The 15,127-nt window shown below is 40.8% G+C and overlaps 1 protein-coding gene across 1 annotated transcript; it reads left to right on the top strand.

The window, feature by feature from the left end:
- Positions 1 to 1,545: 1,545 nt before the first annotated feature.
- Positions 1,546 to 10,695, top strand: LOC147175919 (carbohydrate sulfotransferase 1). Its single transcript, XM_086074023.1, has 3 exons — positions 1,546 to 1,668; positions 7,022 to 7,197; positions 9,243 to 10,695. The coding sequence occupies exons 2-3, from the start codon at positions 7,059 to 7,061 to the stop codon at positions 10,409 to 10,411; spliced, it is 1,308 nt and encodes a 435-aa protein (XP_085930149.1). The 5' UTR covers positions 1,546 to 1,668; positions 7,022 to 7,058; the 3' UTR covers positions 10,412 to 10,695.
- The last annotated feature ends 4,432 nt before the right edge of the window (positions 10,696 to 15,127 follow it).

Raw genomic sequence — 15,127 nt, 5'->3', positions numbered from 1 at the left:
GGCAAAGCAAGGGATCAACACTGAGAGGCGTAAAGGACAAGAGGCTCTTGTATCGCTTGTTTTGTATTCTTGGCAGTTTTTGTTTTTTTTGTCCTTTGTGTGTGCTGGCTTAACCTTTGATTGCTAATGTATCATAAGTCCATACTGCTAAAGAAATGTTACTTTGTGTAGGCTACATGTTTGTTAAACTTCAGTTTCAAAGGTGTGCTTTTTTGTTGTTGTTGTTGTGCCTGGCAGGGTTTCAAAGCATTTAAAGGCATATGTAAAAATACTCCTGCAGACCCAGAAGGTTTAACATAAAAATATATCACTTCAGAAATAACAGTGTAGCGCCACTAGCTAAGTGCAATTATCATTTTCTATCGAGTCTAGACAGTCAGGTGGTACAGTTCGGTACAGTTAGGTACAGTTTTGTGCACTCCTCTCTGATGTCAGCATTTTCACAGTGAAAAGTGGCAGATCAGCAAAGCAGACAGCTGCATGAGCTCTGTAAGAGGAATCACATGATAGTGACAGAACAGCATGTCACTGCATTAAAATAGAAGAAAATATACGTTGTTCAATTTCTTTTTGGGGTAACGAGCTATTTTTTTTTCATGTTGTTTTTTTGTTTTTTTACAACTAACTATGTCTTTCTAAGTCTGTAGCCTCTCCAACTCCAAGTGACAATAGAAGATGGAGGACTTGGTTCAAAACATTAAGTCATGAAACTGACTTATACCAATGAATACCCATGGCCACAAATGGATTGTGAAAAGGTAATTATCCCCAAAACTAATTTATCCAGAACATGGATCGTACAATCCAAAGACATCTTTAATTCAAACCAATTTTTGTTCAGTGAAGACACTTAAGCCACTGTGACTGAGTCACAGCAGGATATCAATCTCTAAAGACAGGCGGAATCCCCCAACATCCCCTTCAAGGACTGTCAGTGGCTGAACCTGAACCCACAATGACCCCCAGGGGCCACGAAACTGCACGTAGTGCTCTGTACATGCAAGTCGGCGGCACACATGATGATAGCAGTCATTTTTGCTTGATTGAGGGAATACAAAGGTCATCGTGTCAGTGTGTGGGCGAGAGAGAGAGAGAGAGAGAGAGAGAGAGAGAGAGAGAGAGAGAGAGAGAGAGAGAGAGAGAGAGAGAGAGAGAGAGAATCTCCGCTAAAACCATTGCATTGACATAATTTGATGACGCTGAAGTTCCTAGTGAGAAGCAATTGTTGATGCTTATATGTGGAGAAAAGAAAAACACATTTCAAGAGGACCTTTGTGTACAAAACTATATCAATTGGTTTACTGGACTAAATCAGACATTATTTATTCAGACAGTATGCAACACAACATGTAGCTACCATGCACAGCATGAAAGGATGAGGCTCGACAATACAATCTTGCACCCAATCTGGAGACTCCGGTTGTGCTCCCTTGCACCCCACGCCCTCCCCACCCACCACACACACACTTCATCCCTTTCCTCCTCCTCCTCCTCCTCCTCCTCCTCCTCCTCCTCCTCATCGTCTTCACTCAGCCTCCCGCTGCTCGCTATCCTTGGCGCATCTCCATCCCTTAACTCCTGCACCGGCTCCTCAGCATCACACCTAAAACAACAACAACAAAAGCACCACAGAAGACCGGAGCAGCAGCTCAATAAAACAAGCTCGCGGTAAGGAAACAATTATCTTTTGACGGCTTTTTCGCGCGTTGTACTGTAGTATGAACGTCACTAAGTGGAGCAGTGATTGGACTTTTTGCACTGTTAAGTATATCACTCACTAACACAATACAGCGTGTTGTCATTTTGTTGTTTCTTTTTTTCCCCCCTCTATAATTGCAGTCCGTGGTTCACAAGAAGTTCATCGTTCCGTCCAGGCTGTTCACGTCACATCATTTACGAGAGGTTTATAGGAATGTTTATAGCCTACACCTACACCTAGCCTATACCTATTTTAAAATGCAAATTTACATTTTTAATACAAATGTTTGACTCTATGTTCACTCTCGCTCTCTCTCTCTCTCTCTCTCTCTCGCTCTCACTCTCTCTCTCTCTCTCTCTCTCTCTCTCTCTCTCTCTCTCTCTCTCTCTCTCTCTCCCTCCCTCTCCCTCTCCCTCTCTGTACGAGAGTAAAATGCATCTTTGCGATGGCTATAATCCGATTAAATTTTCCTGAGCTGTTTGTGTTTTCTTCGTGTGCGTGTGTGCACGTGTTTACTGGCGTAATGCTGGACAAGCTGCATCCTTTGTCTCATGTGGAGCTCTCTCATCCCGCAGTAAGGCACTTTTGAAGCAATTTGGGATAACCAATACCCTCAAGATTGCCGTTTATTATATAAATATATATTTTTTTTAAAATAGAAGGCGTACTTTTTTTGTAGAACTTTTATGACTTATTCATTTGCTTAAATTTTTTTTATTATTGGCAGTGCGTTGTATCCTTAAAGTTACAGTGTGTAGGATCTAGTGCCATCTAGTGGTGAACTAATAATTCATTCATTTAAAAAAAAAAACACTATTAATTTCAATAGGCTAATATGTAAAGAAATATGTTCTATCACATCAACGTACATTTAAAAAAAATAATTGTAGGTCTAGTTTCCATAGGTCGCGCTGCACCTTAGGAGGCTGACATGTTTTGCCGACATCTTTCTGCTACGGATACCGAGTCTGGAGAGCCACACCCTCTGGCTGGACAGACGAAAACAGGCCGGCCAATCAAATTTGTCTATTTGCGTGATGTCATCTTTGTGAGCAACGTCACTCTTCAAGTTTTTCCCGCAACAGCGACATAAGTCATTCACTACTGTCTCTCTTCGGCTGGATGTTGGATTTTTACTCCGTCTCTGCAAAAAAAGAAAGAAAAAAAAGACCTTAACGAGTCGCTTTTCTGACGACACTCCGCTCTTCACTCATTGGTTCATTCCACTGTCTGTTAGCTCAGGGTTTTCCCGCCTCAGAAACGCGACTGATAGGACGGTTAACCAGACTCACTCTACGACAAAGCCGCGAGTGAGTCTGGATTTCCAGGCTAACGGATACCCAAAGGAGAAGAACTTCACAAACTTAGTTAGCCTCTGGTGGTGCTTGCAGCTCGTGTCGGACCATCGGGTCAACTACTGCTTACGTTCCACAGCTGGGGTCCACAGGTGGTCGTCGCTCACTCTTGTGATTAGACATCCTACCGTTTGTCTCCCTCTGCTTTGCTCTCGCTAGCTTCTCCCATTAGCCTCTCCCGCTAGTTCTTGCTAGCCACTCTTGCATGCCTCTCTCACTAGCTGCTGCTTTTTCACTCCAAATAATAATTGGTAGTAATTGTTGGTAGGCTTGCAAAGTGTGGTTTCTCCGAGGCGCCGTCGTGTGTGTGTGTGCGTGTGTTTCAGACTTGTTGCATTCTATTATTTCACTACTCCCTTTAACGATGTTTTGATGAATTGAAATGCCACCTGTAAGAGAAAATATGTTTAATGTTCAAGATCGTATAGGCTGCTATAATGTTGAGCCTTATGAAATGCTATCCATTCAGGGAGAATATGTGTGTGACATTTGGCCATCATCATATTTCATAATAAAGAGCTGATGCTTTTCCCTGGCTATGAAAGACTTTACTGAGCAACGGTGTACTGGAAAAATCATAAGCGCCTCATCTTTCTTCATCACTTGCATCCTAAATCTCTCCCTCATCATCTACCTCTGACCTCATTTGTTCCACATAGCTTGCACGAATGCCATTATGTTCAACACCTTTACTGCTATGTGATTTCAGCGGCAGCACCTGTGTTCCTTCACTACTGGCACCTGGCTGGTTTGTCTTGCAAAGGCTTTTATGAGCCTCTATTGTGGGATGTATGCGTGCATTTTGTAGCGATATAAAAAGACGAGACAGTGGTCCCCTTCCAGCTGTTGACACACTGGCATGGTCTGTGGCGTGGCACTTATAAACAAGGGGAGGACAGAAGACTTGCATATCAATATGCTCTAAATCACTGAAGCATCTGTCTTCCTTCTCCGGAGGGCAGCAGGGTGTGAGGAACAGTTTGATCATGACTGGAAAGAAAAACAAAACCTGTAGCGGTGGCATCACACAGGTCAGCCAGCCAGTTCACGTTCACACATCACATTCCGGCCAGCGAAAGCACAGCCACAAACATTTTTGTTTTCTTTGGAGTCAAAGATTATCATGGCGGGAAACCAATTAGTCAAAAATATTCAGTAGATAGTACTGTGTTTATCCATCTATTCATCCATTTTCCATGGTGCTTGTTCTCATCAGGGTTAAGCTTGAGCGCGGCTGTTTATTTACTAAATTATGTAGTAAGATGTCATCTAATTTAAGGAACGTATTAATTTGTACAAAATACTTGTGTGGGAATGTAGGTGCATGCATTGCTATTCATTGTTTTGTCAGTAGAGAATTCGAATTTCCATGTTGCAATGGGTACGTAATGTGTAACTTGCTCACTTTCTATTCCCAAGTCTTATTATTTTGTTCCTATCAATTATGCAGCGCAGTAAGAGGCAAAAGTAATTATTTCCCACTTGTTTTCTAACCTGTCAACTCCAATACATCAACAGTAAAGTTGAATTTATTATTTTTTGTACCCAATCAGATTTTAGATTCACCACTTTTTAAAAATTTTCAAGAAAAACAGGATTTTATGAGGCTAGGTCAAATAACACTCTTGCTAGCTGGTTTGTGGGGGTTTTGGGCTACTTTCAGAGCAGTATGTATGAGTGGCACAGTTAGCTTACACAGAAAGTGTCTGCATCAGCATCTCTGGTGAGTATGATGTATTTTAGTTCAAGTTTTTATATTGATAAATATTTATTTTGAACTGCTATATTGTAGTATAAAGGTTTGGAATTGATGTTTATTGAAAGATAAAGATTGAATAATAATGGTATTCATCCTCTGTGATTGGCTGGCAGCCAGTTCAGAGTGTACTGCCCAAAGAGAGGCTGTGACCTTCGCGAGGATAAGAAGTTCAGACAATAGATGAATGGATAGCATTCATCCACAAAAGCGCAAAATGTCTCTTCTTTAATGCCACACAAATAGCATTTTTGTACGTTATATTACAATGTGATGACGTTATTAAAAGATGGATTTGTTCATTTAAATACACCCTGAAGCTCTTTTCCAAAACGCATCACCTGCCACAGAATATTCGCAGTCATGTTTGTAGATTTCTTCCTCCAAGCAGAATAAGAGAGGTCACGTTTGTCATTCCATATGTATGAAGAAAGAGTTTCCCCCTGAAGGCTTGATTTCGTAATTGCTGTTGGCTTGTAACTATACTCAAACAGAATTGCTTATGATTTCAGATCTATTTCTTTCTCCAACCCGCAGAGTTAATGTCTTATGTTCGATGCCGTTTGTGATGAATGGAACATCAAAAGCTGATCTCAGCTCAATGCGACCAATTCACGCAGATATTAGTCTGCAACGGGGACACATATACAGCAATAATGAACAAGGAGCAGACTTGAAAAACAGGGAGACAAAAAGGGAGCTATAATATCAGCGAAATGATGCATCGTTTATTTGTGGTTTTGATTGTGGTCGTCTGTGCACAGCCACTTTGAGTGATGGGTCGGGGCTCTTAGGTGAATATCCACCGTGGCTTTTATCATGCACAGGGAGTGGGATAAATGGATGGCGGTGGATTTTATAGACATCTTTTGAAAAATACTTTTACTTCCTTACGTCAAAGAGGTTAAAAGTATGCAAGAGAAAGTTGAGCATTTTCATTCACAGAGACAAGCTACAGAGCATGTGGGTCTTTATCTGAGCTGCTATTACAGGCTAAATTACCTATAAGAGAGGAAAATTGACTGAGAAAAAAATGCTACTGTGTGTCTGATATACTGATCTTGTTGTCTGGGACTGTGTTTTCCTTTAGGAAAAAAAATCTTTAAGAAAACACTTTTCAAAGGGACTTCAGATGCACAAGCAAGAAAACAAGATAAGAAAATCATTTTTAAATAGTTATTAAAATGTAATTATGTTAAAAGGGCTTTTTAAATTTGCCTTTGCTTGGGGACGAGGAGAGGCCCCAACTAGTTACAGTAGTCATAGCACTGCTACACCTTTTGCACAATATGGAATTAAATACCATGAAAATAGTGTATGCTAATATATAACTATAAAGGAGTATTCCCTGGTGTTTCCAAAGTGAGATGGAACCGAAACCTGGTAAGTTGAAAGAGTTCCTCTCATTCTCTTTCAAATCAGGGTGGTCGAGTTGTTTGACATTGTGGAAGCGTAAATTGACTTGCTGGGGTCCGTGCATGAGATTGGAGTGCACAAGGTGTGTTTATACAGGTAAACTACAAGATTTCCCCTTGTGGATGTGACTTGTGCAGTCTGAGACCCCCTCGCACACCCAATTGTGCGTCCGTGTGTATGTGTGAATGAAATACGATGACATCCATCACGTCAATCTGTCTGCCTGCATTAAAAAATAAATAAAAAATACAACAAAATCACATTACACCACCTGCGCCACAAGTTAGACCTGGTTTTAAGTAGTCTAAAATGCAGTCTAATTTTGATCACCAAACTGCCAGATGCGCTGGAGGGTTGCAATCGAATACGCCAGAACCCCTTTTTGAGGTAGCGCGGTCTTCTAAATTCACGAACACCTTCTTTTTTTTTTGCCCTTTTTTGCACCGAGTTCACTCTACTTTCAGACACCAAATTGTCGGGTGTGCCGCCTGCTGAAGCCCAGCAAGGCTCAACGCGGTCCCAAACACTCTAAACTAGACTTGCTCCGGCGCGGAAACGAAGATGCGTCCGCTGAGCACACGGGCGCCGGGCTATGAGTTTTTATTAACACCCAAAACTGACATTCAAAAGCTGTTTAAAAATCAGAAAAAAGCCTGTATATTATGAGGGCCATAAAGCATAACCACAGAAACATGAAATTAGCAAAAGCTGTGCTTGGATAAAGTTGGACCAAATCAATCAAGATGAAATCTCATTTCATGTGTGTGTTTGTTGTGTATTTGTGTGCATCATCAGTGTGAAGGATGTAGAGGCATCGGGGTGGAGGAACAGAATGGAGTGCTCCTGGAAGACGGTGCTGCTGCTGGTGTGTGCTTCACTGGGGGTCCAGTACACGGCCATTCGCACCCTGAGGGACTCGCTGGCTGGACCGTGTCAGGGTGTTTACCAGTGTCAGAACAGACATCACAAAGGTACCACAACCAGTGCAAACATCCAACATGAACAATACAGAGAAGATCACGTCAGTGGTGGTGGCAGAGATAAACATGAACAAATACCATTTTTGTGACAAAAGAAAGTGAGTTTAGTCAAGACAGGTCTAATGACAAGGGAACCATGCTGCGGTTGAAGCCAAAGAAAGAGAAGAGCACATCATTAACCCGATGAATTCCCATGGAGAGGTGTGGAAGAAGAAATAAGATTCGTGATTCGTTTTACAATCATCCTCCAATTTTTCCTCCATTAATCCCTTCTTATGCTGTGCCTGTTACTGGCACGCTCATTTGCAATCAACTCCTCATCAGCAGTAATTACATGTTAGCTGTTTGTGCTATGTATAGCGATTCGGCATTTCATAAGTCCCCATAGTAACCACAAGAACAACAGTTTCTATCAAATAATTGATACTTTATTGCCTGCTTTCTGTTGTTTACCATTTCCTAGCGAACATCGATGGTCGAGATTAACTCTCAATTTAAAACAATTGTATTCAAATGATTCAAATAGTCCCTCGAGAATTTACGCGTCAGGAAGTCGTTCACAAGAGGTTGAATATTTTTATATACTCAAAGCTCACTGACAGTATTATGTGATTATTTCTTAAAGAATTGACACATAAAATAGCCAATCCCACTTCATTCAAGATTGGAAATGCTAAGAGTGTCCAAATAAGGTCTTTCTTGCTTCACTTGTCTCTTGAAAATCGTGTGGATGTCAGGGACTGTCTCGATTGGCCGACTGGGGTTGTGATCCTCCTTTTCAAGAAGCAGTAAAGATTATATACTGTACAGGAAAGCATAATACTCTCTGATGTATTCCTGGAGATTGGTGAGGTGAGCCCAGTTTCCTGACCTGCAATCCACCAATGCACTATGCTTGCCAAGGTACTGGGGCATGCCTGGAAGTTCGCCTAACCACCATGTGTGATTTGGAAAAAGGCATTCGACCGTGTTCCTTATGCTATCCAGTGCGAGTAAGCCAGGATGACTTGGACTGAGGCCCACAACGGCAGGTCATTTGGTACCTGTACAATTTGAGCAGAAGCTTGGTTGACATTTGACAATGTTAGACTCTGCCAAGGTTCCACATCACTAGCGACTGATTATGGCAATTCCAGGAAGAGAATTCGCACATCTAAATCTGATGTCATGGTTCTTGGTCGAGAAGAAGCAGATTTTATATTCATATTTTCCTGTATAAGACAGTGATGGTATGAGAATGAGAACCAATGTAAACATTTTGAGCATCGTCAGCGTACATTTTTATATGAGTAATCTTGCATTGGTCTGGTAGATCATATACAGTACATAGAGTGAAAAAATAAGTGGTCCAAGTATGGAGCCTTCCGAAACCCTTTCAAGACACTCAAGGTAGGATGTCTTGACACCATTGACCACAACGCACTGTTTTTGGTTATTGAAATCTGATTACATCCAGTTTAAATTTAGCTTGTTATGAAAATTTTTAATTTTGCTAAAATAATTTTATGGTCAACAGTGTCATTTGCTTTTTTCAGGTCCAAGAACACAGAACCGACATAAACGCTCTTGTCTAAGAAGCTCTTGTTTTTTGATTGGAACACATTGATAGTGTCCTCAATTAATGGGAGAGTTTTTCTTTTAGCAGTTCGGCTAATAATTTAACAATCCATTTTTCATTTATATTTGATATATTTCTGCATTCCAAAAACACTGTAGGTTTGTTGCAGACTCTAAATTTCAAGGTGTAGAGGGTTGATTGTTTTCATGTGCCTGGAAATTGGTCGTCCACTGTGTGTCTCGCCCAAAGTCGACTGTGATGTCATCTTCAGTCGACAGCAAGTGGAAAAATGGCCGCCCCCTGAGATACAATTTTGCCGCATAACTCATATTCCACAAATGTAATATTAATCAAAATGTCATGTTTAGGCTAGTGAGGTCACATCTAACCTACCATTGTCAAGAAATGTTTACGGTTGACTTCCCCTCTAACTTGCATTTGGACTGAAAAACATTCCGATTTTTTTTCTTCCTCAAAGAATCCAATTGGAGAACCTTGTGTGATGACAGTTGGATGTCCATGGAGTCCCCTCAGAAGCACATCCTGCTGTTTGCCACCACACGCAGCGGTTCATCCTTCACTGGTCAGCTACTCAACCAGCACCCTGAGGTCTTTTATATGTTTGAACCTCTCTACCACGTCCAGCAGGCCTTCACAAATTCCAGCGGCAGGATTCGCCGTACTTTGGACCGCCGGGCCCTGCTGGGAGCGTACAGAGACCTCCTGCTCAACTTGTACAAATGCGACCTTCACTTTATCGAGAATTACATCCGGCCTGAGCCTCAGGACCATGTCACTAATTCCTTCTTTCGTAGAAGTTCTAGTCATGCTCTTTGTTCTCCTCCCGTGTGTTTGGAAGTAGGGAATGGAGCAGCACTTGATCCACCTGAAGAAAGCTGGTGTACCAAGAAATGTGGCATCTTGAACCTTACTGTGGCGTCAAGGTCGTGTCTGTCAAGGGGCCACATAGCCATCAAGACTGTTCGGATCCCCGAGGTGATGGACCTGCGAACTTTGGTCGAAGATCCACGTCTGGACCTAAAGATCATCCACCTGGTGAGGGACCCCAGGGCCATTCTCGCCTCGCGCATTACAGCGTTTTCAGATCAGTTTCGTGCTTGGAAAATATGGAATGCGACAGGGCGGCAACCGCGTTACGTGGACCTATCGCAGATCACCAGCACCTGCAAGGACATGTTGGCGTCGGCAGAAGCAGGACTGCTGAGACCTGCTTGGCTGCAGGGTCGCTATCTGTTAGTGAGATATGAAGACCTAGCATTTAACCCAAAACACATGGCCAATGAGCTTTACCAGTTTATTGGCCTAGAGATGGAGGACAGGGTACAGACATGGATTACAAGGAACACCAAAAGCAATTTGTCTGCTCCGTTTGAATGGAATTACAAGTACTCCACGACCAGAGACTCCAGAATGACTGCTGAGAGCTGGAGGCTTCGTCTGGGCTACGATATTGTCCGGACTGTGCAGAATTTGTGTAACGACACTTTAGCCCTGCTGGGATACAGACGTGTTCATTCGCAAGTCCAACTAAGAAACTTGTCCTATAGTCTTGTTGAATCCATACCATTTCAATCCAACCTTTCTCAAACTCGGGTCACGGACAAAAATGGTCAGGCAAGCACATAATTTAGCTGTACATTTTTCGGTATTTATTTATGTTACTTGTATGTTTTGTTTGGGAGAAAGTTATAATTTGGACTTTGGGAAAAAACTTCCAACCATTCCTTATAATAATAATAATGATTATTATTATTATAATAATTAAAATAATAATTAAAATAATAATTAAAATAATAATTATAATAATAATTATAATAATAATGATAATAATAATGATAATAATAATTATAATAATTATTATAATAACTATAATAATAATAATAATAATAATAATTGTAACAGTCTCTCTGTTATGTATTTATGTATTTATATATTTATTTTACCTGTGAGTCAATGCTCTGTCATGTTGCTAAAAGTAATTACAGTCAAACAAACTACATGATTATGTTAATCTCTTTTGTTTGAATAGTGATGTGCCAGGCATCAAAAGGTGTGACATTTGCATATGGCTGAATTAAATAACATTGAATATTTCTGTGTGTTGTACCATGTATAAGTATTTTTTATTCTATCAATTATATAACAATGTCACATAACTGCTGCAAAAGTACATGTGTGTAAACTTTGATCTAATAATTGCCCACTAAATTGGAATTTCATTCAGGTACTTTGCCCCAAAGGACACCGGCCCACCGGGCATCTGCCCTATATGCCAGATGGCCAGTCCAGCCCTGGTTGCTGCCAATATTAGAAGTCAACCTTTGCATCATATCTCAATATCATTTATGCATACATTTTTTTTGTGAGGGTTGAGGTAAGAACTGATTTTGCTTCCATTCAAACAGAATCATATTTCTGTGGCGACTGTAATGTTCGACTGCTGAGAGACGCTCTTTAATACTCAAGCCAATGCTGGCTTCAGTGAATGCATGCAATTTTAGCAAAATAGTCAGGTGTCTCCATAGGGATTATTACAGTAAATCTGAGGTAAAAATTGGCCCCTCCATAACATATCTAGTTCATCTACTTTCTATCTTGCCTGCAGCTGCCCTTAGAATTGCTGACACCACAAATATCTCTGCATGCATCTAAAGATACTGGGGAGGGCAAACAGGATTTCAAATGCATAATAAAAAATGTAATAAAAAAAAATACTTATCTGCAGGCTTTACACAAACTGTTCATAAATTAAACTTTTAGCCCAGTCAAGAAAATGTACGTCATCATTTTTTTTTGCTATTCTCTCCCTGTCATGCAAGCTGCAAATGGAGTCAGCTTTAAGCTAATCACCCATTTTTTTTGCACTCAATAATAGCAGTCTCTTTCCATCCCCTTGACTGTCTGACAAAATTGTATCAATGCTGGTAAAATGATGAGGTGCATGCTGGGGGGAAAAAAACACATTATCCATAATTTGCTGGCTGGAGTCTGGGTATGACCCAAATACAATACATTGTATACGTTTTTATTCATTGGCTCACTGGTGTAAAACAGGAGAAAGCACTATATTTGTTTGCTGCAGCTCGAATTTAATTGTAAGCCACCGTGGAAAACAAATCTAAGTAGTGAATGCGCATTTGCTAACATACTGTTTCAATTCATCTTTTGAGAGTGTTGGCAGAAACAGCCCACACAACCACAATACAAAATGTGGCTAGTCAATTGGCTTTTTGAATGGCAAAGTTGGGCTGACGGATCAGATGGACACACAAATTGGCAACCATAAGTTCATGATTTTTTTCACAGTGTATTTGTACTTAATGCGATTAAATATACTGTATAATAAATGGATTTAGAAAGAAGGAAAACCTTTAATGCATGTCCACTGCTTAAATCGGAAGTCAACCCAAAATTGTCTTTACAATAATATGTTCAAGCCAGCTCGTGTAAAATTGGTATTCTGATTAATATTGTGTTTGTGGAATATGAATTAAGAAGCAAAATCACCCCCGTTTCCCTCCATCTCAAGGGGCAGCCATTTTGCCACTTTCAACTGAAAATTACATTGTAGTTGCTCAGGTAACGAACAATTGTGGCTTAGCTTGCGAACGTAACATAAAAAAAGTCAGAAAACAGGTGAGGCGTGATCGGTCACTACCTGAGCTGTGAGCAACTGTGATGTCATTTTTGAATTATTCATACTCCACAAGAATTTCACATTTAGACTAGCGGGAGGGAGCACATACAAAGAATTTGTAAATCATTTTTGGGGGTTGACTTCGCCTTCAACGCTTTTATGAATAATTTTTATGTTATCACATTTTGCCTTCATATTTCCTCGTTCTTTTTGCTACAATGTTGTTGAAGCACAGCACACAACTTAGCCGAATGGAACATATGCCAAGATTGGTCCACCAATACATTTGGTGATCTTTATGACATGAAACATATTTGAAGGATGTGTTTAGGGGTGTAAGTATTATTGCCTTATTGTTTAGCTCTTTTCAAAACATGCTCATCTCTCCAGACCAAAATGACATGATCCTCCATCTTCAGGTCACAGACCTGGCAGAGCTCACAAAGTGTGAACCAGCTGCCACTGATGTTTTGTTAAGTACCATCTTGACCTTCCAGCACTGCTGTTGTGTCACTGTTGATGGAATCAGCTCTGTCGCATAATTTCCCCTCCGAGTTTCCTCCCGTAATCACCAGGTTCAACCAGTGGCTGCTTATAATGAGATGAGGGTACGATAGCTGCAGGTATGCGGTCCTTGCAGGCTTTAACTCATTCACTGCCATTGACGGCTATAGACGTCAAAAATTCATTTGAACTATTTCTATTGGTTTAACATTTTTTTCCCACTTTTGTTAACAGTAAGAAATCCTAGAAAAAAATGTTTTACTTTTAGAACAGATATCAAATTTGTGATTAATCATGAGTTAACTATTGAAGTCATGCAATTAATTACAATTAAAAATGTTAATCGCCTGAATTCTTTAATCGCAATTAATTGCATGACTTCACTAGTTAACACAATTAATCGCAAATTTGATATCTGTTGTAAATGTACAATTTAAAAAATCTAGGTTTTCATACTGTTGTTAACAAAAGTGGAAAAAAAATTCAACTAATAGAGATAGTTCAAATGAATTTTTGACGTCTATAGTCGTCAATGGCAGTGAATGAGTTAATATCAAAATGTCTCTATGGTTCTTTAAGGATCTCATATGGGCTGGCGGCCATTAAATTGGCAAATGAGGAGCCATGAACATGAACATGCGCTGCCTCTTTGTTCCTGTGCTTTAATGGAGATGTGTTTTGGCAGCTAAGCAGTATAATGAGTAGCCCGCGTCACATTCTGCCCTCTTTTAGGGTGCCTTTGATTTAGGAAATGTCAGAGGCTGGGGAGAGCACAGCAAACAGCATATTGACAAACCACTTAAAATGACTTGTGAAAAGTGCTGTTGACGACTGGAGAAAAATCACTGTTCCTATTTGAATCAGCACCTCAAGACAGCGCACAGTATTTATGCCACATTTTATTGGCACCTTGAAGCACAGAGTGTAGGCTACAGTGTAACGCATGGCATCAAAATGTTCCACTCATGATATTAAAGATGGTGAGAAAGTACTTGAAGCTCATCTAGCTCCGAATCACGGCCGCCTGTTCCCTATTCACACAGGCACCACAATCCCACAGGCGCTGGCACAGACATATTGCATTTTTCACACTGCTCACTGGAAAGCAAAGATGTCATTTATAGAGAGATTAAGGAGCATTTAGAAAACACTTTGAGCTACTGGGGCCCCAAGCAGACATCAGCCGCAGTCCCGGCCTCACTCGCGTACTCTTATTTCCCCCATGTGTGCAGTTTGTTTAGATGTACACAGACAACACTCTGCATGCAACTCTGCTGTTTATCTGTTGTCGACTCTCTTCTGTGCTCATTTTTCAACAGATTGTGTCATTTTCTATAATTCACTTAACTTGACGTCTTCCGGGATCTTTAACAGGTCAGAAAAAACGCTTCAAATATTTTTTTGTGAGCTTCCCATTGATGCTACATATCAAATCGGTCAGTGTTAAATTCCCAGTGTTCGATCAAATATGCAGTAAGCAGTGTTATTTCCGCGCTGTTGGGATAAAAAATTACGCCCAATTGACACTGACTGCGGAACCGGCAAGGTGCATTTTCCGCACGGACTGCAATTCACACTGTGTGCGTTGCGTGAGCTGTCGGAAATCTGCACCCGACAGACCACAAGAACACGGGGGTTCACGCTGGAGAGTTGAGTTCACACCTGTGTGTATAGCGTCCTATTGGTAAACAATAGCCACACTTGCCTGTTGTCACATTGATATGCTTTTGGACATTATTTCTGGGACTTCTAACATGGCTCTTCTACCTTGGTAGACAAATACGTTTTGTGTTAAAATAACGTTATTTCGTCATGTTTTATTCATTCTGAGCTTGTTTTTTTGTCTTAAATGTCCGACTCATGTCATGCTATGTAGTTAGCTAGCTTCCCTTGCCAAAAAAAAACAAGTTCGCAAACGGTTTTATTTTGAAATATACCAAATCTACCTTGATGCAGACGCTCGACTTCCTGTGCGTGTAATTTCTTCAGTTTCACGAAAATCCGCATGCGCCGTCCGGAAAAAAAGTAACGCTTGCGGAAACCTACATACATGCAGTGCGCAATGCAGCTGGTGTGAATTGACACGCTTTCTATTCCTTGCGGCGGCCGTACGGAAAACGCACCGCGTTCGTTCCGCAGTCAGTTAAGATTTAATTGACCACATCCTCATTTCCGGTGAAGGAACAACGTTCCCAATTTCC

Source organism: Leptonotus elevatus, chromosome 4 (assembly GCF_054856555.1).
Source record: "Leptonotus elevatus isolate MCC_2025b chromosome 4, RoL_Lele_1.0, whole genome shotgun sequence".
NCBI lineage: Eukaryota > Metazoa > Chordata > Actinopteri > Syngnathiformes > Syngnathidae > Leptonotus > Leptonotus elevatus.
The sequence above is the reverse complement of the archived record's forward strand: the minus strand, read 5'-3'. Positions and strand labels throughout refer to the sequence as shown.